The sequence below is a fragment of the Trematomus bernacchii genome, unplaced genomic scaffold (assembly GCF_902827165.1).
Source record: "Trematomus bernacchii unplaced genomic scaffold, fTreBer1.1, whole genome shotgun sequence".
Lineage (NCBI taxonomy): Eukaryota > Metazoa > Chordata > Actinopteri > Perciformes > Nototheniidae > Trematomus > Trematomus bernacchii.
In genome coordinates this window covers 4,965,132-4,987,111 of record NW_022987698.1, presented here as the reverse complement: position 1 = coordinate 4,987,111, position 21,980 = coordinate 4,965,132, and the positions used below count along the sequence as shown (strand labels likewise).

Here is a 21,980-nt window from a genome sequence, read left to right as displayed (position 1 = left end):
TATTATTAAAGTCAATATTTTATTATAGTCTCCTGTGAAACTGGACTGGCATGAAGACTACCTTCAGACATCTTATGCAACTGGCCATAGGAGTGCAAACTGAATTTGAACACCTCCACAGTGCCCTCTGCAGCATGTACACATCAAGTGCAAATACTATGCAATTCGGGGCAGATTTTCCTAAACATAATACACTGTTCGATACAGAATTTGGATGATATGATCATAACTCAAAAGTAAACATTTTTGAACTACTTTGAAATCACTTCTTGCTGGCGGAGAACTCACTGCTCCATAGTTTCTCTTTTGTTAACTGGACTTAAAACTTCACACTGTACATTTTAACTTTATATTTAATTAGCCATTCTTGCTTACTAAATGTAAATAACATCCTACTTTTATATTGTGTTAGCTGTGATACAGCCCTTTAATAGTGTTTTATTAGTCAGATAGTCTACATATTTCATTTGTATATTCACGGTCAACTTTTATATTTCCCCCATTAGTTCTGTTTTATCTTCTATTTTTAGATGTTTGTATTGTATCAGTTTATTTTCTACTGTTTTTATTTATAATTATGTGCAATACTTTATTTGACATGCTGCTGCACGAAAACATTTCCCAATTTGGGATTAATAAAGTTGATATTATCTTTATCTTATTGACTTACTCAATACATATCAATCACACAACTTTAGTGAGCATAACACTAAACATTTATGAGCATACCTTTTCATATCATTGCTTAGAATACAGATTACAACCACACAGAAGCAATGAACTCACGTCTCTCCCATGATCCCCCTGTTTTCCAGCATCACCCTGTAACATGAACAGAACAATACATTGTATTAGCTGCACTAATTCACCACCCAGTGAATCTCTACATACAATGTGTTGTTATGGTTTTAGAGAAAAAATAATATAAACTGAAGTACCCTCTGACCAGGGGGTCCAGCAGCACCTGGTTTAGCATCTATACCAGAACGTCCATCTATCCCGGAAGTTCCCCTTTCTCCCTATCACAAATACATTTAGGGTTTGAAAACACATTTACTTTACAGCAACAGAACAGTTAGTGTATCACTGCCCATGGTGCTTTCTTCTACACAGATACAAATAAACTGAGACCAGTTTATTTTTTTCAATATTGATAAAATGACATGTGTTCCTGTAGCTTCAATAGGTGAGATTGTGAGGACCAGCCACACTGATTCCAAACCTTCTCTCCAGGCGCTCCTCTTTCCCCTGCATCACCCTGGAAATAATAGAAATGACAATGATGCTTGTTTCAACAAATCTCTAGAACTGAGCTTGTCCACAAAGAAATGTGCAAAAGCCCCTTTTTAAATATTTTATTTAAGAGAGATTTAATCATAAGTTTCTAGGAAATGAATCTCTAAGCAAAAAAAGACCATAGAAAATGACTGAATTAACTAAGGTAATCTTTCACGACAAGACCAACACCACCGATTAGTGTATTTAAATACATATATTCATGAGGATTGAAGCAGAGACAAAGTGACAGAAATAAAACATACTCTTGTGCCTGCAGGTCCCCGTTGTCCCTCAGGGCCCTTTATAGGCAGCAAGGAAAGCAGAGAAGTCACAAAGGATCATCAGTCACGCATAGCAAATCAACATGGAAGGGGGTCAGTGGGCATCTAGTTGCAGATACTGTACGGGGGCTTCTCAGATGCTCACGGAAGCATTTACAAATTGCAAGAATGAGACAAACTCACTCGTAGGCCTGCAGCTCCGGGAGTCCCCGCTTCGCCTTTCTGACCTTTGCCGCCGTGCTCTCCTGGGTCGCCAGCATCCCCCTGGAAATTACAAACATGTAAGTCGTAACTAGAGGTAACCATGACTATTTGGGGCGTTTTTAGGCACAGTTTGTCTGAAATTGGACTGGAGGGGGGTCCCAATTGTAATCCAATGGCTCTTCACAAATAGAGTTCACACCTTTTCTCCTCCCACTCCTTTCAGCTGGCCCTGGATGTCAGCCTGTCGAAGAGACCAAACATGAAGGATCAGAATTGTGTTTAAAGGACGTTTTTTTCAAAAGTAAGAAGATGCTGCATACTGTAGTTACTAACTCTAGTTTGCTTTAATTAAACACATGTTGATTAATCATCATTAGGGTTCATTGTGTTTTACACATACAGTAGAGTATGATACACTCACCACTTTTCCTGGTGGTCCTGGAGGCCCTTGGGGACCCTTGAAGAAGAGAGTGAAATATGTAAATTCAGCGATAGGAAATCAAATATATATTAATTAAAAAAATAAAGCCAATAACAAACCAGTTCTCCTTTATCTCCTCTCAGTCCCGCAGGTCCAGGGCTGCCCTATGATCGAACACACATCAATAAATAAGCAGCTGACCTTCCTTAGTGCTTCTTCTCTCAAGGCTTTAGTGAAAAAGCACAAGAGCGTATTGAAAAGCTGTCTGTATGATGAAACATAAATGTGTGCCTCACATTTCGTCCTGACTCTCCAGGGTCTCCCAGGTCTCCCTTCTCGCCTAGTCGTCCGGGCTGACCAGCCAGTCCCTGAGGGAGGTCAATTCAACATGTCAACTGTGTAACCACCTACATATGTGTATGTTTGAGACTGAACTGTGTTGTTGTTGTTTGTTTTGTTTTTTGTCATGTTTTGTCTTTTTGCTTTGTAATTATGTACTTGTCATGTATGTGCTACGTCATTATTGTGTTGTGAAAATTGAAAAAATCAATAAATATATTGTTTAAAAAAAAAAAAAAAAAAAAAAAACATGTCAACTGAACTTCCCTTTGATGTACCATGGTCGTTTTAAAGTTTAACAAGGAAACTTGAATCTAAAATGTATCAAAGACACTTGTCCTACCCTCAGTCCTCTTTCGCCCGACTTCCCCGGAAGTCCAGATTCCCCCTGATGAAAAGCAAGTTAAAAACAAACCAGACATTTGCGGTGACTTGTACGCAATCATCTTTATGAATAAACACACGTTTTATGCAGAGAGTGGATGTTGTGATGTTTGCATCAATACAAAAAACATATACTTACAGGTGTGCCTTCATCACCCTTTTCTCCTCTGTCTCCCTTTAAAAAGAATAAAATAGTTTGTTCATTTTAACATAGGGAACCTTAATGCTGGTACATTTCTAAATCCACAAGAGCAACTGAGCAGAGGGTCAGTGAACAGAGCACACAAATGTATTTGCCCACCAATAATTGTTTATACCTCTTAAATGGCATCATTACAAGAGACGCATGGTGGAGAAAGAAGAAGAAAGCAGCAATCTGATCTTTGATTACATCATTGAGAAAAACATGCAATAACAGCAAGTGCTTGACTTTGTTATAACAATAATACAATGTCATGTTTAACTATGTAAAGGAAACCCCTAAAAGAAGGTCATGATACAATGATAAGATCATCATTGCTTCACTAACTAACAATCATTTTCTAAAATAGCAATTTGTGGTTTTATGCCTCAGCCAAAAGGTCAGGTTGCAGTTCCATGTCTGTCCAAAATATCATCACTTCATAATTTTATCTTATTAGTCAATTGTGTGAAATTGTCATAATTTGAATATGAATTGACGAGGGATGGCCAAAAAGCTGTCTCTCTGAAAACCAAATTATAATCAGTTCATCCTTAATGATTGTGCCAAATGTTGAGAAATTCCCTCAAAGTGTTCCTGAGATATCACGATCCTTAGAATGGGATAGATGTACAGACAGACAGAGGGACAATCCAAAAACATATTGCCTCCAAGATGTTCCTGGCTAGACGGCAATAAAACCAGAGAAAAGCAGTACCTCCTCACATTAAAGAGCAAAAACAAAACAAAAATAACTCATATTTTGTTAAAAATAGCTTCTATTCAAAGTAATTACTACCCAGCCATAATTCCTAATCCATGTAGAGAATTCTGAGAGGATATTAAAAACAGGTGTGGCAGTAGCTATCGTTGGAAAATGAATTGTTTTACTTTTGGCAGTTAAGATATGGTTGTGGCATACACCACTCACCTCTTTCCCGGGAAGGCCAGCTTTTCCGGGGATTCCTGGTCGCCCATTCTCCCCATTCTCTCCCAGTTCTCCTGGAGTTCCCTAAACATCAGTTAAAAGACCATATTGACAATCAAATAAAGCAGGAATAAACAGAAAGTCTTAAAACGCGCACATAAAATATCTCTCACCTTGCCACCCGGCCTTCCACTGAGACCAGCAAGTCCCTGCGGGCAGAGCACATGTTTTATGTATTTTCAATTTCAGTGATTTTGAGGCATCACTTGCACTGACAGGTGGCACAAGGGAAATGTTTTATAAATAATAGATGTTATAGTCAGGATTATAAAACGGACAAGTAAAATCAAGCAATCTGATTGGTTCTTAGCCGTGGTATACTGAGCGTATACCACGGGTAGAATTGTAAGTTACTTTTCACAACAAGTCAGTATCCCTCCGCGTCTGAGATAAACAGTATACAGTTGGGCTGAAAAGCAATTCAAACTGGAACAAGAAAGCAGCGGAGAAGTAACGGGGCAGAAACCCTCCTTTTTACGCAACGGTCCAGACATAGACATCAAACGGCAAAAACATATTCAGTGTGCAGTTCCTTTGGCATTAGGGCAGGGATATTTAGATACTTTCCAAGGTTTGACATAATGAATTGTGCTACTTTTAAAGCAAGCAACAATGTTTTCAAATCTGTAATCAAAAAGGTCCGCAAAAACATTTAAGATTAACTTCGACCTCCGGGGGGGGGGGGGTCTTACTATGGAGGAGTGGATTGAGGAGTGCCTATCTCCAGAACAAAAAGCACCTAAACGACGACATGTAGAGCTACGTGAAGAGCAGGTAGACCAACTGGAAAAGTATCACCATTCAAAAGCTTTCTGATGCGGGTCTTGAAACAAAGCAGAGAAATTATGACCGTTAGTGGCCACAGGTGCGAAAGCTCTCTCCAGAGCTACTGGAAGCCGAATCTCGGGGACCGGAGAAAGTGGAGCAATATTCTCGCCACGCCAAGCAACAGCCTAGAACAACCTCAGCCTATACAAGTAACCACGTAAGCCATGCTACTGATGCTGGACAGTTTTTCAGTGGGTGCACAATAAACGGCAACATACACATTAATGTAAATAAATAGCCAAATAATGGATCAACGCTCTCTGTCTAATATGTTCGCTAGCTGTTGTTAGTGTTGTTGCATAGCAACCACCTCGCACTATGTTTCGTGCAGAAGGCAACAGAGGGACTATTTTATTTTGAACATCATTATTTACTAATAAAAACTATTTAAATTGGAGTGTGTATTTTTCTTTCATATTGCCACACTTGGTAACCGTTTTATAAAAGCAATAGCTCACTTCAGGCCGTGATATATGCTCATTATATCACAGCTAAGGGGCGTGGTTCGGCCCGACGCGAAGCGGAGGGTCGACAACCCCCTTAGCTGTGATATAATGAGCATATACCACGGCCTGTCGTGAGCTATTGCTTAAATATATCACAGCAGCCGTAAACATTATTATGTGCCATTTCTTGCTCTGATAAAAGGGAGGTTATGATGCCTCTGCTGTGAACTTACTCTATCTCCCGGCTCTCCTTTAGATCCAACAGCGGAGCCTCCTGAGCCTGAAGACCCCTACAAAAATGACACAGGAAAAAATGTCAGACCACAGACAAAAACAGATATTTTTAGGCATCATCATCATCATCTTCTGGTTGCTCACTCTCTCTCCTTTCTGGCCTAAATCTCCTTTATCACCCCTCGCCCCGTCAGATCCAGACAGGCCTCGGTCCCCCTGTTTGACGACAGAAAACGAGAGGAAACCCATCAGAGTGGAGGAACAGCGACATGTTTAGATTAAATGATTTCAAAAGTATAACAGTTGATAGTTTACCTGGTCCCCTTTCTTTCCTCCCAAACCTGGAGCCTGCATGATTTGAATTATACAGTAAGGAGTCATCATCACAGACAAAGACTGACATAGACATTAAGCGAATCTCCATATGAAAGGACAGATACATTATTATATGTCATTTTTCTGCATGATCTGATCACTCACACTTCTGCCAGGCTCTCCACGTGCACCATCGTTTCCCTGGGAACAGACAGGTTCAGTTGTTCTTTCATCATTGCTTGGAAATTCATTAAATCTGATTATTAAAGGTCCTGTGATGGAATCACGTTCCTATTGACCTGCTGCTTCTCGTATGAATACATTTCATTTGATCAGTCTCACCTTTTCTCCTGTGGCTCCAATGGCCCCTGGCAAACCCTGATGACAAATGGAAAGATTAATTAATGAAACCATCTTTGCATTTAAAGTAGGAAATATGAAACAAAAAGGCGCACTGATGCCATTAGCCAATACAACATGGCAGTCTGTCACTCACTCTCAACCCTGTTGTTCCTGCGAGGCCTGGCTTCCCTGGGTCCCCCTGGAAGACAACAACATTATTCAAATAGCAGGACAAAACAGCACTAAAAGGAAAGGATTTCAACAGGTGAACTCATTTATATAAAAAACTGAACCACTACTGCTCTACTCACCCTCTCCCCAGTTTCACCATTTAGTCCTCTCTCCCCCTGCGAAGAGACACATGTCCAGATTCATTGATTGTTTTCAAGTCAAATTACATGTTCTGTGACTAATTGTTTTAACTAGAGTCTTTTCAGGTTTGGTTCTTGATGTCTTCTCTCTTCCTCGACCTTACTTATTGTCAATACAACCTGCATTTTACATAAAAAGGGTGACGGATCTCGCATTAACAACGTCAGAAATGTTTAGCTTGCTTTGCCAAGGGGCAACTTTGCAGAATGACAGACTTAAGAATCTTTCTCTTATTTTAATAAACAAGCTCTTTTAGTCTAATGTGATCAATTGAATTCACAGTGGCATTTCCTTTATAAGAAAATGATGGGCAGGGCACCCAGCACCCTTTACTTGAGACTCAAAGTACTTACCTGTGAATATGGAACACAGTCATTTAATCTATTAAAAACCCACACTATCACTCCACAAACTCACACACATTCAAAAACAGACATCCTTGACTGATTCACTCTCCTCGAAGGACTCACCCTGTCTCCCTGTGATGCAGCCTCACCTGGCTGTCCTCGGTCACCCTATCAATATGGAAAGAGTGAGAAAGGTATTTCTTCTATTTTAAGCTTACAAGATAAGTGATTTTCTTATCGTTATCTTACCTTGCCACCAATTTCTCCTGGAGGCCCACGGGGACCCTGGAAGACATGAGCAAAATGCGTATTCATACATTTATTATCTTATTAAGGATTTTATGTTTCAGTGCTGTGTATTTATGTGGTTTAACAAAAATGAAGATATTTCAGTGATAGTTGGTGGAAAGTAGGGCCATGGTCTACTAAAGTTTGAACTGTGATGGCGAGACCATGTGGCCATTTTAAAAGCATGCTGATACCTTTGATCCAGCAAATTTCACACAAATCATTCTTTTACAAAATGTTGAAGTCATTTCATTCTTGTATTAGCTGTGCCATTGTGTTTGTTGTGGTTGTGATGTGTAAGAAAAGGATTGTTCAGGTGTAGAAGAGGTATGTGCCGTCAGGGTTTTCTAGTCTTCACTATGTCCAAAAACCGGACTCATCACCATGACATCAGCCAACGACTGTGTTCAACCTACCCGGTCCCCAGGCTCTCCTTGCCTGCCTGCAGGTCCAGCCTTCCCATCACCACCGTCACCCTGAAAAGCAACCATAAGCAATTACTCTGGGTTAAACACCTCACATGCTCAAACACTCATTCACCGAATCAATATGCAGCTACCTTGTCTCCTTTGCTGCCCTGTGGACCTGGTAGCCCTCTAAGACCCGGAGTCCCCGCAGGTGCTGGAGTACCCTGATAAAAAAAATGCAATTAGTTAATGCAAAATACCCACACATGCACACATTCAGAGTGGATCTGCAAACCCAACATGTCAGCACATAGGCAGTGATTGACGGCGCTTACTGGGGAGCCCTTCTCGCCCTTCACGGCCACCCCACTGCCGACTCCTGGAAGTCCCTGTCAGCAAAGAGAGATAAGAGCTCAGAATCATTATGCTCGGGTGCTCCGTGGGATACTTCTGCAGTGAGAGGACAAGCAGGTGATGCTGTGGTGTGACTCACCCTATCTCCTGGGTTGCCCCTGTCTCCCTGCAGAAAGAGGAAGAAAGACAAAAAGGGTGCTTAATATTGTTGTTAGGAAACATATCTCAACGTTAAGGCAAACTAATAAAAGGAAATCGAAATTTGGGACATAATAGTAATAAATAATTTGTCTTTATTTTTATTACTGAGGAATTAAAACAGCTGTAATAGTTTGCTAGGAGTGACAACCGATACTCCTAATCATATGAGTTTCCAGATAATCTGTCCTATACAATCAGTATCTGTCTCTAACAAATATTATAATACCTTTTCGATGCAGTGGAAACTATATGAAGTAAAGTCTGTATGTAGGTCTTTTTTCTCAAAAAGGATGGACAAAAAGTTATAAAATCGTGCATTAGAAATTATATTGTGTAACATTCCTGGCACATACAGTAAATGCTTGAGCTTCCAATAAAGAAATAAGCAAGTGGCTCGATGCTGCCACCATGTGTATGAGTCTGACAACAACAGTCTCATCTTGGAGGAGTGGATGGAGCCAAGAGACTCCTTTGAGAATTCATCAAGGTCTCAATAGAGAAAACTGGAGAAGAGGTTTTTTTTACAGAATTTGGAAATCTAAAAGAGAAGATTATTTGTTGAAAGAACAGACCACATCTGTCATTTCAACAATCTGGATATCGTGCATTTGGGAAACATATTTTTAGATAACAAGATATTTCTGTTTCATTGGTTTAATACAAAACATAATTGTGCATGTGAGACTGTAAAATGTGTTCTTGTTCTGTAAAGAGTTCAATGAGTCAAAAAGCCTGAATATTAAACGTGCAAATGTTTTCGCACCAAATGGCCTGGAATCATTTGAAATTCTGTTTCAATTATTATCACATTGGTAATTAAACACAGCTGGTCCATACGTCACTCCAACATGCCAAAGGGCTGACAGCAGCCAATGATCTGACATTGGTTAACACAGCTTCATCAGGACAGAAGATGAGCATGGCATATCAAAGACAGTCTGTGTTTGGATTTGTTACAGCATCATGAGCTAATAGAGTGACTCTGCTGGTGTTTATATTAGGTGTATTTTCATATAAAGTATCAAAGAGCTGATACAAACTACAGATACTTTCAGGGGGCAGTGGGTGAGGCTAACCTTGATGGAGAGTCCTGGTGTTCCTGGTAAACCTGCGCGACCTGCCTGACCAGGTGTCCCAGGAACACCGGGCCCACCCTTGCCGCCGTCGCTGCCTGGCCGACCAAGAGAACCCTTTGTAAACAACACAAACAATGGTTAGAATGCAGAAAATACTTAATACATCAACAACAGCTACACCAAGGCTTTGTAGAGGGTTTTGGTTGGAAGGGTAATTACAAGTTAATGTGACAATACAAAGTACATATGTGACTTGCTCTATCGAAATCAGTCGCATTGACCCGAAGACACATGTTGAGTTGTATACACTGTTGGAAAGAGGATATTCCTAGCTTTCTAATGATATCAGGATTGTTTTTGTACTCCAAATATTAAAGGTCCCATGTCATGCTTTTCCGGTTATTACCCGTCCCCTTGTGTGTTATGTAGCTTTTTCTGCATGGAAACGGTCTGCAAAGTCACAAACCCTCAAAGTACACCCTGTAGCGAGTAAAACCCTAACACAGAAAAGACCTGTCTATGCTGCCCAAGAACGCCTCGTTGGAGATTTTTCTTTCATTTATTTCTTCCTGAGTATAGTGACGTAACCATGCCCAGGTCCAAATGGACCAATCCGTGGAGCTCCTCACACACACACACACACACACTCACTCAGCCTTATCTTTTCTCAGTCATCATTTTGAGAAAAAGGCCTTCAAAGTTTCCTCTTCTCTGGAATCCATCGATCTGATTGATTATTAGCGGAGCAAATTATCAAAGTAGTACGGAGGGAAAATATTTTTGTTTGGATTACTGGTCTGGGGGAAGCTCGCAAGTGTGTGTGAGTGTATTTTTGCGTTTGTGTGTGTGTGTTTGTTTCCCGGAGAAAACACTCTTGTTATGCCTGCTGTGACGTCAAGTTACTCCGTTCTCCGCTTGTATTTATGCCGTTACAAGCTTCAAAGTTGTATTTTTCATCTGAATTTGCCGAAACAAGTTTAATATTCTGAAAGCCAGGATTTTGCTTATTTGAAATCAGATGAAAACAAACTGTCACGGATCCTGCCGTGTTATCTATGATTACTATACGCCTTACATTCATAATTTCAGTCCGGAGGGGGAGCGGCGCTGCGGAACAGCAGGGTGCGAGTGAGAGCTGTCATCTTCCCTTTACACGCTTCAAACATGTATTTATCGTGGGATTTTGGAAATAAAAGTTTCATATTCTGAAAGCCAAGACTTTGTTTATTTAAAATCAAACAAAACACCCGAACCCTGAAAAACTATTTTTTTACGCAAATCCACGTTTATTTTGAAATGAGCCGTTACGACTTCCGACTGATTTCGATAGAGCGGGTCACATATAGTATAAAAATAATGGAAAAGAAAAATCTTTATTAATTGAACTGCTATTAAAAAGGGTAAGCTAAAATCATATCACTTCCAGACAGGACACGTTAAACATAGTAACATATAGACAAAATAAAGAATTGAAGCTATGATAAAATAAGCAGTAGGTACTTGGTGGTGAGGACAGAATCCAGGTTAGACAAATAGATATAAAGATCTTTCTGCATAGGTGGGTTGGAGTCAAAGTAACAACAGTTTGTTTCTTACCGGTATTCCCGGGAGGCCTGGCTCTCCTTTCCTCCCTGGAAGACCCCCTCCTATAGCTGAGCCTGGTTCTCCCTGAAGCATCAGCAAAGCAACATACAAAAACACACACACACACACACAAACACACACACACAATTGGCACATTACTTTGTTTTCTGTCTCTTTCAAACTCGCACAAATAAATAATTGTATGTGATTCAATAAATATTAATAAATCCTAGTAAGGTGGGTCTGGAAAAAGATGAAAATGATTGCTCAGCTCACCCTTTCACCTTTTGTGCCCGTTGGTCCCAGTGGCCCAGTCCCACCTATTTGACCCTACATCAAGAGAAAAAGAACTATAGTCACAATATTCAAATATCCAATTTACAACTTTTCAGGAGAACAAGGTACTCACTGGATCTCCTCGTATACCAGGTATGCCCTGCGAACCCTACAGACACAAACACAGCATAATTTTGTTACCTCTATGCACAAGGTCTTCAAAGTTTGAGACAGTGGGCCTCGCCTCAGACAAAAGTTTGAACATGGTGATGCCTTAGCCTCCTCCTTTACTTGCTTTTAGTTTATGGGATCATAATTACATACCAAAGATTTACAATTGAGCTAAGGTCGCCTCATATTGCTGTTTGAGATAACCAATAACCAAATACCAAATTCCACACCAGTTCTGTCCTAAGGAAACATTACAATTCCCCCAAAACGATCTAACTAACTACTTAACTACTATCTGTTGAACCCAATCACACACATATAGGCTACTCTATGTTGTTCTGTTTTTAACCAACATGATATTTACTCACCGGGAGCCCTCCACTTCCAGAGGAACCTGGTCGTCCCGGCAACCCTGGACTTCCATCAATGCCAGGAAAACCCTGATCAGGAAACAGACTCCTCGTTACCGTTTTTCTCACTAGGAAGTTTGTCAAGCTTTTAAATAACCTCAGCTGTCAGCTGTACTCACCCTCTCTCCCTTTTCTCCTTTCCCCCCCACTGAGGGGTCAACGGTGATGGTTTGACCTGGAGGACCTGGGCGACCTTCAGGGCCTCCGGGGCCTTCCCTCCCAGGCAGGCCATCACGACCCTAAAGCAAACACACACACACACATACATACAACACAACATTAGTATGAAAACAAATTCAGTAGATTGCTGATAAGAGGCAACTGTTAATAAAGGACTCACAGGATCTCCCTTGCGTCCATCTGTGCCATCTCTGCCTCTCTCACCCTGTGGAGTCAAACATAAACATGCCATTTAAAAGCGAATAATACAAATTAAAAGGAAAGTGCTAAAACGTTTATCAAAAGTCTGCTCTTTACCGTCTCACCGGGATATCCCCGCTCACCCTAAAGGGAATTAAAAAATGTACATTTAGAAATCATACAGTAGGGAAAAGGAGCCACAAAGTCTTTAAAGATGTTTCAAGTCCAATAAACTGTCATTATTATCACATGATTTTGTGCAAAAGTATATTTACAGAACTCACCTGAGGGCACTGACCGGTACACTGCTCTGTACCTGGACCTACCTAAACAAGGACAGAAAAATGAGTCTGAGATGAGAGGGTTTTGTATTTTATCTTCATGTATAACTGTATTTAGATTCCATGCTAAGTCACAAAATACCATGAACAACATTTGTTGGAACCCATGTCCAAGAGAGTCACACTATTGTATTTACACAATATTGGGAATAAAAAAGAACAATAAAACATAGTTTCTTCTTACATCTGGTATTCTGGCAATGCCACAGAGCAAGTCTGCCAGGTCAGTGTGTAGGGTGCCCAACTGGGCTGCATCACGGGTGTAAAGGATGTTCTGGGTGCTGCCGTCCGTCACGGCCCGACGCAGCTCCTCTGTGTTCGCCTGGTCTATACCTACAGCTAACACTGTCACACCTACAGACACACACACACACACACACACACACACACACACACACACACACACACACACACACACACACACACACACACACACACACACACACACACACACACACACACACACACACACACACACACACACACACACACACACACACACACACACACACACACAGGAAGGAGGAAGACTTTTGAATTTGTATGTCTCATATGTGTGTTTTTTTTTTTACATATAGTTCAGTTTTCTTGTTAGTTCAGACGAAGACACCCGTACAAAAAATGAGGGATGCTCCGATCGGGAATTTTGGGGCCGATCGCCGGAATCAGTATCGGCCTATACCAATCGCCGATCCGATCGGATGGGGGCTATGGGGATCTTCCATTTAAAGTGATGTTTAAAACTCAGTTAAAGGTGGGGTCGGCCCGGCTAAAATAATTCGATGGCCTACCTGCCTGTCAGCCTTCCATCTCGTGCACAAACTTATCGTGTGTGTTGGAGGAGGGGCTCTGTAAGGAAGTCTGAAGCAAGGGGCAGATTTTTTTTCTTTTAAATTCTAGCGCACTCGAGCTGGTTTCTCCATTCTTACCTACATAAAAACATATTTATAACTAGTTTAGCTTGTTCCAGAGGTAGATAAAATAGCTAAGTGTGTTAGGTCTAACTTGAAGTGTGTGTTTTGCTCCGCTCACCGGTCCGTCACAGCGGGCGGAGCTGCAGGATTTCTGCTTCACACACGTTGCATACCGCTACTTTATTGTCTTTTTCGGACACCTTAAAATACTGCCAGACTGGTGATGCCATTTTGGCGAGCTTGTTTTGCCGCGCACAGAGAAAAGTGTCATGTATTTTACGTCATGTGATCGGCTCTCCTGATCGGCCTTTATAGAGAGCACCGATCGATCGGCCGAGAGTGAATATCGGCCGATAACGATCGGCGGCCGATCGATCGGAGCATCCCTACAAAAAATAGATCAACTTTTTCAGGATTTGTGTTCCCGAGGGGACATCTGTCACAGCTATGGCTGTTTTTTTGATTTACATTTTTAATTCAAGTTACATACACTTGCTAGCGGAAATCTTAAGACTAAATTGTCCAGATGAAACCAACTACAGTGATCTTTCTGGTGCATGTGGTCACATACCTCCAGGTAGAGCAAACACTACATTTCATTCACAGATGACTGCAGTGTGTTTGATTCTTGGTCCTCTCACCTGTAGCCCTAAGACCGAGGGCTGCCAGAGTCAGATTGTCAGCTGAGTTTCTGTCAGCGATGATGACGACAGCACCAGGGACCCTCGGTCTCCGTCCAACTGAGGGGGTCAGCAGGTATTGCCTGGTGTAGGTCACCGCCTCACCTGCAGAGGGAGACACACCATATCACAACTCTTAACACAAACATATCAAGCAGTTTGTACAGAAAAGGTAATCAAACGGAGAAAAAAACTGACCAATGTTATTTCCCGGGCTTTCATCAAATGGTGTGGACTGGATCTGTTGAAGAAGTGTGTCATACCTGCTATGGCGACTAAGTGGGAACCATGTTTTGGGTCTGTAGCCATATACTACAACTCCCACCTGAAACAGGCAGAAAATACATCTGAATATTGGCAGCAGATGCAGGTTTTCTCCACTGCCTGTTTTAAGATTTATTTTAAAAGGCAGTACCTGAGAGTCCCGGGCTCCAATAGTATTGAGAGACCCTGCTGCACTTGCGAGGAGTTCACGCAGTGGTTTTGCGAGGCTACTTCGATCGGTAGATGCCGGAACCACAAACACCACGTCCAGACGTCCGCCCACACACACTGTGAGAAGACAATGTTGTAGAGGTATGTAAGGTATGAAAATGTGTCAATGGGTATGGTAAGTACATAAAACAGGATGTGCGGCTTTGTTACCAGTGCGTTCATCTAGAGAGCTCTCTGTTCCCAATCCATTTGCAAAAGTGGGCTGCACGGTGAAACGATAACGAAGGCCCAATCGCAGCCCAGTCACCTGGTAGAAGTTGGACGCAGCGGGGAGCGTAACAGACAAGCCTGGACCAGTGTCTGAGAGATGTGAACAGTTATAATGATGGGACTGAAGAGCAGGCATAGTCTTAAAGAAATTAATTGCAACACTTCACCTCTCTCGTCTCTCCAGCGTAGAATATATCCTGTGGCGCCAGGAAGTGGAGTCCAGCCAAGCCGCACTGAATCCCTGGTAACCTCCGCAACTCGTAAAGTTGTGGTACGTGATGGTGATGGGGGGGAGGTGGAACCAGCTGTATATATGGGTATAGAGAAGCAGCATTTCAATTGCATAAGACATTTCAACAAATATAATTGTTGGAACCCAAGATTTACAGATATATTAAACGATGGCACACAAGACAAACAGTATTCCCAGGCTTGACAGTGACTTTCAAGGTTTTACTAAGTCACTGAATGTTAGCAAGAAACATTTGACATTAAACAAGATATTACTGAGGCCTAAAATGCAATATACTGTGTATTATATTCTAAAGCTATATTTTACTACATTAAGCACTTTTATAAAAAAAGTACTGTTATATGCATCCATTCTTTAAAAAAGTATGTTGCTGTACTTAGTTGCTTTATTTTGCTAAATTCTACACACTTTGGCTGGATATTTTAAGCATTAAAACAATAATAAGATAATGTCTGAGTAAAGAAAGACAGGACTCACGTGTGGTGACTCTGACAGACACGGGGTTTCCCTCTCTGTTTTGAACTAAAGCCATGACCCGCACTTCGTACTGGGCTCCCTGGTCCAACTGGTCTAAATCCACTGCTGTCACATCTCCCGCCACCAGCTGACTCCTCTCTTCACCACCTACAGCATCACATAGTCGCAACAGTGAGTAGTGTAATACAGTCTGGCTGCAATAAATCACCCACCACAATAGAAAGCAACTTATTTCTTCAAGTCAAATTGATGCTTTGTGAGATGTATATGGGATTTTAACCCCCAAAAAACATGTCAAGCTATAGGTCTACCATCTGTTCTCCTCCAAGACACACGGTAAGACGTTGCTCCCTGCACACCAACCCAGGTGATTCGGACCACCTCTCCACGAGCCTCCTGGACTTGCAGTGACGTCACAGTCCCAATCACAGAATTATCTGACTCTGGAGGTCAGAACAGGAAACATTTAGTCAGTTATTTTTATTTTGTACTACACTCGTCATAGCCAAGTTTCTCCCAAAAGACACTCTAGACCAAAGCAATAATATGCATTTGATTCAGTGTGGTACCTGTTGTGAAACTCAGGGTGGAAGGACTCCCCTCTCGAGAGCCGGTAAGTGAAGAAACTAATACACTGTATGCTGAATCTGACTGTAGTCCGTCAATGGTGTAAGAAGATACATCAGCGGCCACGTTACGAGTTGTTTCAACTCCTGATGGCAAAACATGGCAGAGAAATGAACATTTAGATGTGTATGTCTTCCTCTAACTCAAGATACATAGGTTTAAATAACAATATCTAAAAACTAAGCTTTTACTATTCTTCATATTGCTTGACTTGCTAATCACTGCTTACCATCATCACTGCGCCAAGTGACCTTATAACCAGTTGCCCGGGAGGAACGTGACCATGCGATGCGTATCCCCTGAGATGTAACGTCAACAATGCGAAGGGCAGCCACCGATCCCCCGTTGGGATTAGTCCGACTAGTCAGTGTGACCACCTCTCCAACACGCTGGTCAACCACAGTCGCAACCCCAACTACCAGATCCTCACCCGGCTGCAGGCCGTCCATGGTGAAGGATGTGACCTGCGCCCCCAGAATACGGGACTGCTCTTCACCTGTAAGGCAGAACCGAAAGGAATACAAATGATGCACAAAAACTGAAGACTAAGTGTACAGATATAAATCAGTCAGATTCAAAATCTGTTTCTTTAAAGAGTAATGACGAAATACAGCTTTTGCTATGTGTGCACATGTAAAAATGTGTCTTTGACTGTGTATATGTATATTTATATATATATATATATATATATATATTTGCACACATATTTTTATATACATTTGTTTTTATATTCGGGATTGTGGGAAACGCTATTGCGATCTCTCTGTCTGTACACACAAACTGGAAGATTGACAATAAAGTTGACTTTTGACTTTGATCTTCATTTTGACCTTAAACATACAAATACATTGATACAAGTTTAAAAAGGATACACTCACAAACACATTGAAAACATACATCATATAACACTTACTGTTGCCTTGTCTCCAGGTAACCCTGTAACCCGTTGCCCCAGCAGCACCTGTCCAGGCTATTCGAATTCGCCGACTGTTGGCGTTTGTCACCCTGAGGTTAGTCACTCTGCCAATACCTTGCTCTGAAATGAAAGGCGTACAGGTCCTCATGTGGCAAAATTCTATGTATTCAGCTTTTTAAGAAAGCAAGTCTGAGGATTTACTTCAAGTAAGACAACAAGAAGACAGCTATGGGCTTTTAAATGTACATTCATCGCAGGTATGTATAATACAATTTACAGTATCTATGAACAGCCTTTAAAAATGTGCAGTGTTCAGCAAAGTTATGTCAAAATACAGAATAGAAGGTTAATTCAATTAATTCTTAATACAATTAAATGGGTGTTTTGCAAATCTGCTTTTGGGCAGTTACAGGAACATGACAACAGGATGAAGCTACGAGCAGCACGGTCACTGCACCACACACCTGGTTTGATGTAGACAGTGACTGGGTCTCCTTCGTTTTCTCCCACCAGCGCTGTCACACTGACCCCATAAGACACTCCCACCGTCAGGTCTCTGAGGTCCAGGGTCGTCTGGTTTCCAGGGATATTCCGGATTTCCTCTGATCCCCCTGACATGACAAGAAAAACACCAGTTTTACTAGTCTGTTTTTATCCATAGTCAGGCACTAACAAGATCTAAATGATTAATTAAAATGAGCCAGTGTACCTGCTTTGTTGAGGATAATGATGCGGTACTGCGTGGCACCGGCTACACCCGTCCAGCCGAGTCGGACGGTACTGCCCAGGGACTCCACAACTATCAGGTTGGAGACCCTCCCCACTGGCTGTTCCTCTGAAAGACCAGAGGATTTGCGACACTCAGCTAAACATTTAACTTTTTTTTTTGTATTCAAGATTTTATTAATGGCAACCAGTGCCTTTATTGTAGAAACAGAATAAAAGCTGCCAGCTCCACCAATGGAGCTTTAGCCGTCCCAACAACAAAATGTTAATATCTCTACAGTAAAACATTTTGAACCCATCTTGGAAGTCAACCCCAGCACATTAATGAACCATCAATCAATCCATAATGAGTTTTGTTCCCCCAGGCTGAGTTACTGACCTCTGTTTAAGGTGGAGACAGGTGTGGCCTCCTCACGACCATCAAACAGGGTGTACAGTTTCATGATATATTCTGTGTTGGGCTGAAGGCCTGTTAGCTCATAGCTGGTCGTGGTTCTAGGAAAGGTCAGGCTCTGGATTTGGCCTCCTGGAGAGGAAGCCACACGGTTGGATATTAGTGGGTTTGTTCAAGGATGTGAAAATGTATGACTATTCTGTAACACAGGGTTTCACATTTAAATGCAAGTGTAGTACATTTATGCTACACAACATAACCAACACAAAACAAAAACAGAACTAGTGCATTGTTCAAGATATACCTAAACTATCAGTATATACAAATTGAAAGAGCTGGCATTTTGATTTTATCGTTTTTTTTGTTTTATTTCAGCCATCAAACAAAAAATCAAGTCATCAAGGTACAGTATGAAAACTGCATTTAGCATTACTGTTGTCTATTTTAGTTGTGTTTTATGTTTATTTTAAAACAAATACATTTTGCATCAACATGATACTTTTAGATTTAGCTATTGTTAGCCTGCATTATTTCATACCGCTTTTGATGATAATAAAAACGTCATAGTAGCAATAGTCCTCCTGAAAACTATACAATGTTAAATGTTATGTACTAAACAACTACAAAAGGGACAGGTGACATGCATACAGACCTTCCCCCTCCTTCCACTCCAGGCGGTACCCCCGAGATGACAGAATGATTCTCCAGGTGAGGCGGATGGTGGAGGGGCCGGTGATGGCTGCTCTGAGCACCTGCGGCTCCTGGCGTTCTGAGGGACACACATGATATATCATATGTATGTGATTTTGTGATATGCCATAAGTAAAGTTAGATTTCCATCAACTTATCATTGAAAAATGATAGATTGAAATGCTTTATTTTCAATGTGATGAGGCAGAAACTCCACAGTTCCTGTTCTGTGAAGAAGTGTTGACCCTCCTTAAGCTAGTGTGAGGCTTCAGTCTAAATCAGTAAAATGTCAAAGTCAGTCAGTCTTCATTAGCTGTACATTTTAATTAAAGTTTCCACAAAACCAAAAAGCTGGCTGGTTTTGGTGAGGTTGTGAAAACCAAACAATATACAGAAAGGAAACTTATACAGAAAATGAAATCTAAAAGTCAAACAAAACCAAAATAGGCTTGGCAGGTTGGCCTGAACCTGAACTTAACTAACTTCAACAACGGTCTAACCCTGAGAAGCTCCTACTCCTTGCTTTTAAACAGGAAGTTCCTCCTACAGACAAACCAAAATGGATGCAATGAAATAAGTCCAATCAAATAATTAAAAATGTCTAACTTCAAAAATATTGGTTCAAATTAGATCATTTGGGTTACTTTAAAAGGATATTTCCTAAAAGAATGAAATTACTCAAATCATCATCTTCATCCTTCTGTAGTTTGTATATCATGACATATCCAACATATGATGGCATCTTGTCTTACGTTAGTCTTACAAAGGCAGAACATATTTGTGCAATAGTCACCGTCAATTGCCATTATGTAAAATGTGTAATAGATTGTATAAGGGTGTCAATGGAAATATAACTACAGCTGAACATATGACTGACAAAGTTATCCTGAATATACATCCCACTGTGAAACCCTTCCAAACCATTATTACATCCAGATGCAGTATTTTAACATATTAACGTACACAACCTGCCTAAGGGTTCAATAATCTGTTGCTAATTGACATTAAAAAAAAATTGCTGTTTTGAGGAGTTGCCCATATTCTTTCACTGAAAGCCAACAAATACAGTTAGTACGTTTTAAGATTTCAACTCCTCGGCCCTTAGGCTGCAGGTATAGTTGACTTGCTTCAAAGAAATGCCATCTGTGACAAAAAATATCACACAGGTCAGACCTGAGAGCACTTTCTCTCTGATACTGTATTTTGCTTAAGGGTCTTTTCATGTTCATGTAGTAAATATATCAACAAATCAACAAAAAGTACCAGGTGTCAGTGTGGAGCACAGAGGTCAGAGAACAAAGTCAGACCAGCTGCGGAGCAACAGGCCTCTGGTGATGTCCGTCTTAGAGTCAGACTATACATACACTAACAAATTCAACATGTTACACCATAACAGATTGGATTGAACACCATACAAAGCTATTGAAGTGGTTGGGAATTTAAAAAGGAAGATACAAAATAAATAAAATCCATTACAATTATTTTTACTCAGACCTTAAATGTCCTGCAGTCTCTAATATATTGTTTGGGACTTAAAGGTGGGGTAGGTCATTTTGGAGAAACCAGCTCGAGTGCGCCAGAATTTGAAAATACACAGCCGGAAAAAATCTGCCACTTCCTTACAGAGCCCCTCCTCCAACACACACAAACGCGCACATGACCAATGAGGGCACGAGATAAGTTTGTGCACAGATGGAAGGCTGACAGGCAGGTAGGCCATCCAGTTATTTTAGCCGGGCCGGCTAACATGATTGGTCGTGCTTTTTACAGTATTACGGCTTCCACAGATGAAATGTTTGTATGGATTTTTTGTCAAAGCACTTAAGATATTCATTGCTATCAGGATGTTAAGAGCATTCCATGGAATATAACAAAAAGTGTATCTCGAGCCGGTTTCTCAAACTTACCTACCCTACCTTTAATGTGAGGGATCCTACATCTGAGAGAATGTTATAAATACAAATATCAACAATAAAGTTGCAAATAAATATAAAAGGCTTTATTCAATGTGGTCTTTTCTAAAACAAGATTCAATGTTTTTTTCTAATGAGAAGGGACAGACAATTTGTCACAAACCGCAGACATTACAAATAGTCACTCTTCTGGTTGACACAGGAACAAACACACAAGGTACTGTGGTGCACAGTATACACAGCACTGTATACATCTTACTTCTTTGAAAGCAGGATTTAGCAACACAAGGTTTCCTGTTCAGTACATTGACGCTGCGGTGACTCAGAACTTCATTCAAATAACACCGGTCCGACTGAAGTGACACCATATGGGCCTTACTCACGAGAGACAGATGGTGTGTGTGTGTAACGGGTGTGTAGGTGTGATTGAAATGTTCCTTAAGAAGAGCTAAGCGGTAACATAGAACGGTTTTCAGGAGAGAGACAATCAGCAAAGAAGATTGTTGGTCATCTACTTCATCTCTTCTTTCTGTCCCTGTGCTTAGCAGGGCACAACTGAAGCAACCATCTATTCAACAAGCATTATTTTTACTACAATCACTCATTTCAGGAAGACCAAAAGGACACAATACGTGGCATTTTTGTTGATTTTGTTTATGCATATGTGAGTTTTGAGAGGGAATACGGGGCAACAAACACAGAGACCATTTGTTTGGTGCTTTGATAAACTACTGACTACACCTACCTATCTTGAACCTGGCCGTTGCTCCAGGACCCTCGTTGATGCCCTCGTACAGCGGGATGATGGTGACGATGTACTCAGTGTCGGCCTGCAGTCTGGACAAAGTGTGAAACTCCTCAGTAACCTCCACCGTCTCGACATTTCGTCCTTGGTGAAGGGGAAGCAAAAATGATATATGTAAATACTGACTGTCAGAAAGGAAACATTTTTTAAATTGTGTGTGTGAGCCTTGTCCTGACCTGTGAAAGGCCCCCAGACCAGACGGTAGGCCTGCGCGCCCTTGACGCCTCTCCACCGCACACGAACACTGCCTTCTGACTCCGTCTCCACTGATAACTGCTCCACTGCCTCAAGGCGCACTACACACATGCAAAAACATGAACACTCAGTCACTTTGAATAATATTTGCCAATTGTATTGAAACACATTCCAACCACAAGGAGACAATATCACTATATTTTCAATGTCTGTATTATATTGAGTTGGCTGATTATGATCAAATTACAACTTAAATC

At 41.1% G+C, this 21,980-nt stretch overlaps 1 protein-coding gene across 1 annotated transcript in view; it reads right to left on the bottom strand.

Moving 5' to 3' along the window:
* Nucleotides 1-21,980, bottom strand: part of col7a1 (collagen, type VII, alpha 1) — a 65,575-nt gene that overhangs the window by 31,976 nt on the left and 11,619 nt on the right. Inside the window, exons 11-62 of the mRNA XM_034138509.1 lie at nt 21,705-21,824; nt 21,469-21,612; nt 18,773-18,889; nt 18,106-18,252; nt 17,710-17,835; nt 17,465-17,611; nt 16,998-17,120; nt 16,314-16,580; nt 16,027-16,170; nt 15,769-15,900; nt 15,458-15,604; nt 14,895-15,032; nt 14,668-14,817; nt 14,438-14,574; nt 14,221-14,347; nt 13,984-14,127; nt 12,613-12,782; nt 12,372-12,413; nt 12,205-12,231; nt 12,068-12,112; nt 11,847-11,966; nt 11,686-11,757; nt 11,280-11,315; nt 11,147-11,200; nt 10,883-10,954; nt 9,287-9,400; nt 8,149-8,175; nt 7,991-8,044; nt 7,808-7,879; nt 7,665-7,724; nt 7,210-7,245; nt 7,084-7,128; nt 6,553-6,588; nt 6,396-6,440; nt 6,242-6,277; nt 6,065-6,100; nt 5,900-5,932; nt 5,729-5,800; nt 5,584-5,640; nt 4,190-4,225; nt 4,020-4,100; nt 3,047-3,082; nt 2,867-2,911; nt 2,481-2,552; nt 2,304-2,348; nt 2,185-2,220; nt 1,963-2,004; nt 1,743-1,823; nt 1,542-1,577; nt 1,223-1,258; nt 939-1,019; nt 787-822 (exon numbers count right to left, since the gene is read on the bottom strand). Coding sequence (XP_033994400.1) covers nt 787-822; nt 939-1,019; nt 1,223-1,258; nt 1,542-1,577; nt 1,743-1,823; nt 1,963-2,004; nt 2,185-2,220; nt 2,304-2,348; nt 2,481-2,552; nt 2,867-2,911; nt 3,047-3,082; nt 4,020-4,100; nt 4,190-4,225; nt 5,584-5,640; nt 5,729-5,800; nt 5,900-5,932; nt 6,065-6,100; nt 6,242-6,277; nt 6,396-6,440; nt 6,553-6,588; nt 7,084-7,128; nt 7,210-7,245; nt 7,665-7,724; nt 7,808-7,879; nt 7,991-8,044; nt 8,149-8,175; nt 9,287-9,400; nt 10,883-10,954; nt 11,147-11,200; nt 11,280-11,315; nt 11,686-11,757; nt 11,847-11,966; nt 12,068-12,112; nt 12,205-12,231; nt 12,372-12,413; nt 12,613-12,782; nt 13,984-14,127; nt 14,221-14,347; nt 14,438-14,574; nt 14,668-14,817; nt 14,895-15,032; nt 15,458-15,604; nt 15,769-15,900; nt 16,027-16,170; nt 16,314-16,580; nt 16,998-17,120; nt 17,465-17,611; nt 17,710-17,835; nt 18,106-18,252; nt 18,773-18,889; nt 21,469-21,612; nt 21,705-21,824 — 4,334 coding nt within the window. The remainder of the gene's footprint in view (nt 1-786; nt 823-938; nt 1,020-1,222; nt 1,259-1,541; nt 1,578-1,742; nt 1,824-1,962; nt 2,005-2,184; nt 2,221-2,303; nt 2,349-2,480; nt 2,553-2,866; nt 2,912-3,046; nt 3,083-4,019; nt 4,101-4,189; nt 4,226-5,583; nt 5,641-5,728; nt 5,801-5,899; nt 5,933-6,064; nt 6,101-6,241; nt 6,278-6,395; nt 6,441-6,552; nt 6,589-7,083; nt 7,129-7,209; nt 7,246-7,664; nt 7,725-7,807; nt 7,880-7,990; nt 8,045-8,148; nt 8,176-9,286; nt 9,401-10,882; nt 10,955-11,146; nt 11,201-11,279; nt 11,316-11,685; nt 11,758-11,846; nt 11,967-12,067; nt 12,113-12,204; nt 12,232-12,371; nt 12,414-12,612; nt 12,783-13,983; nt 14,128-14,220; nt 14,348-14,437; nt 14,575-14,667; nt 14,818-14,894; nt 15,033-15,457; nt 15,605-15,768; nt 15,901-16,026; nt 16,171-16,313; nt 16,581-16,997; nt 17,121-17,464; nt 17,612-17,709; nt 17,836-18,105; nt 18,253-18,772; nt 18,890-21,468; nt 21,613-21,704; nt 21,825-21,980) is intronic.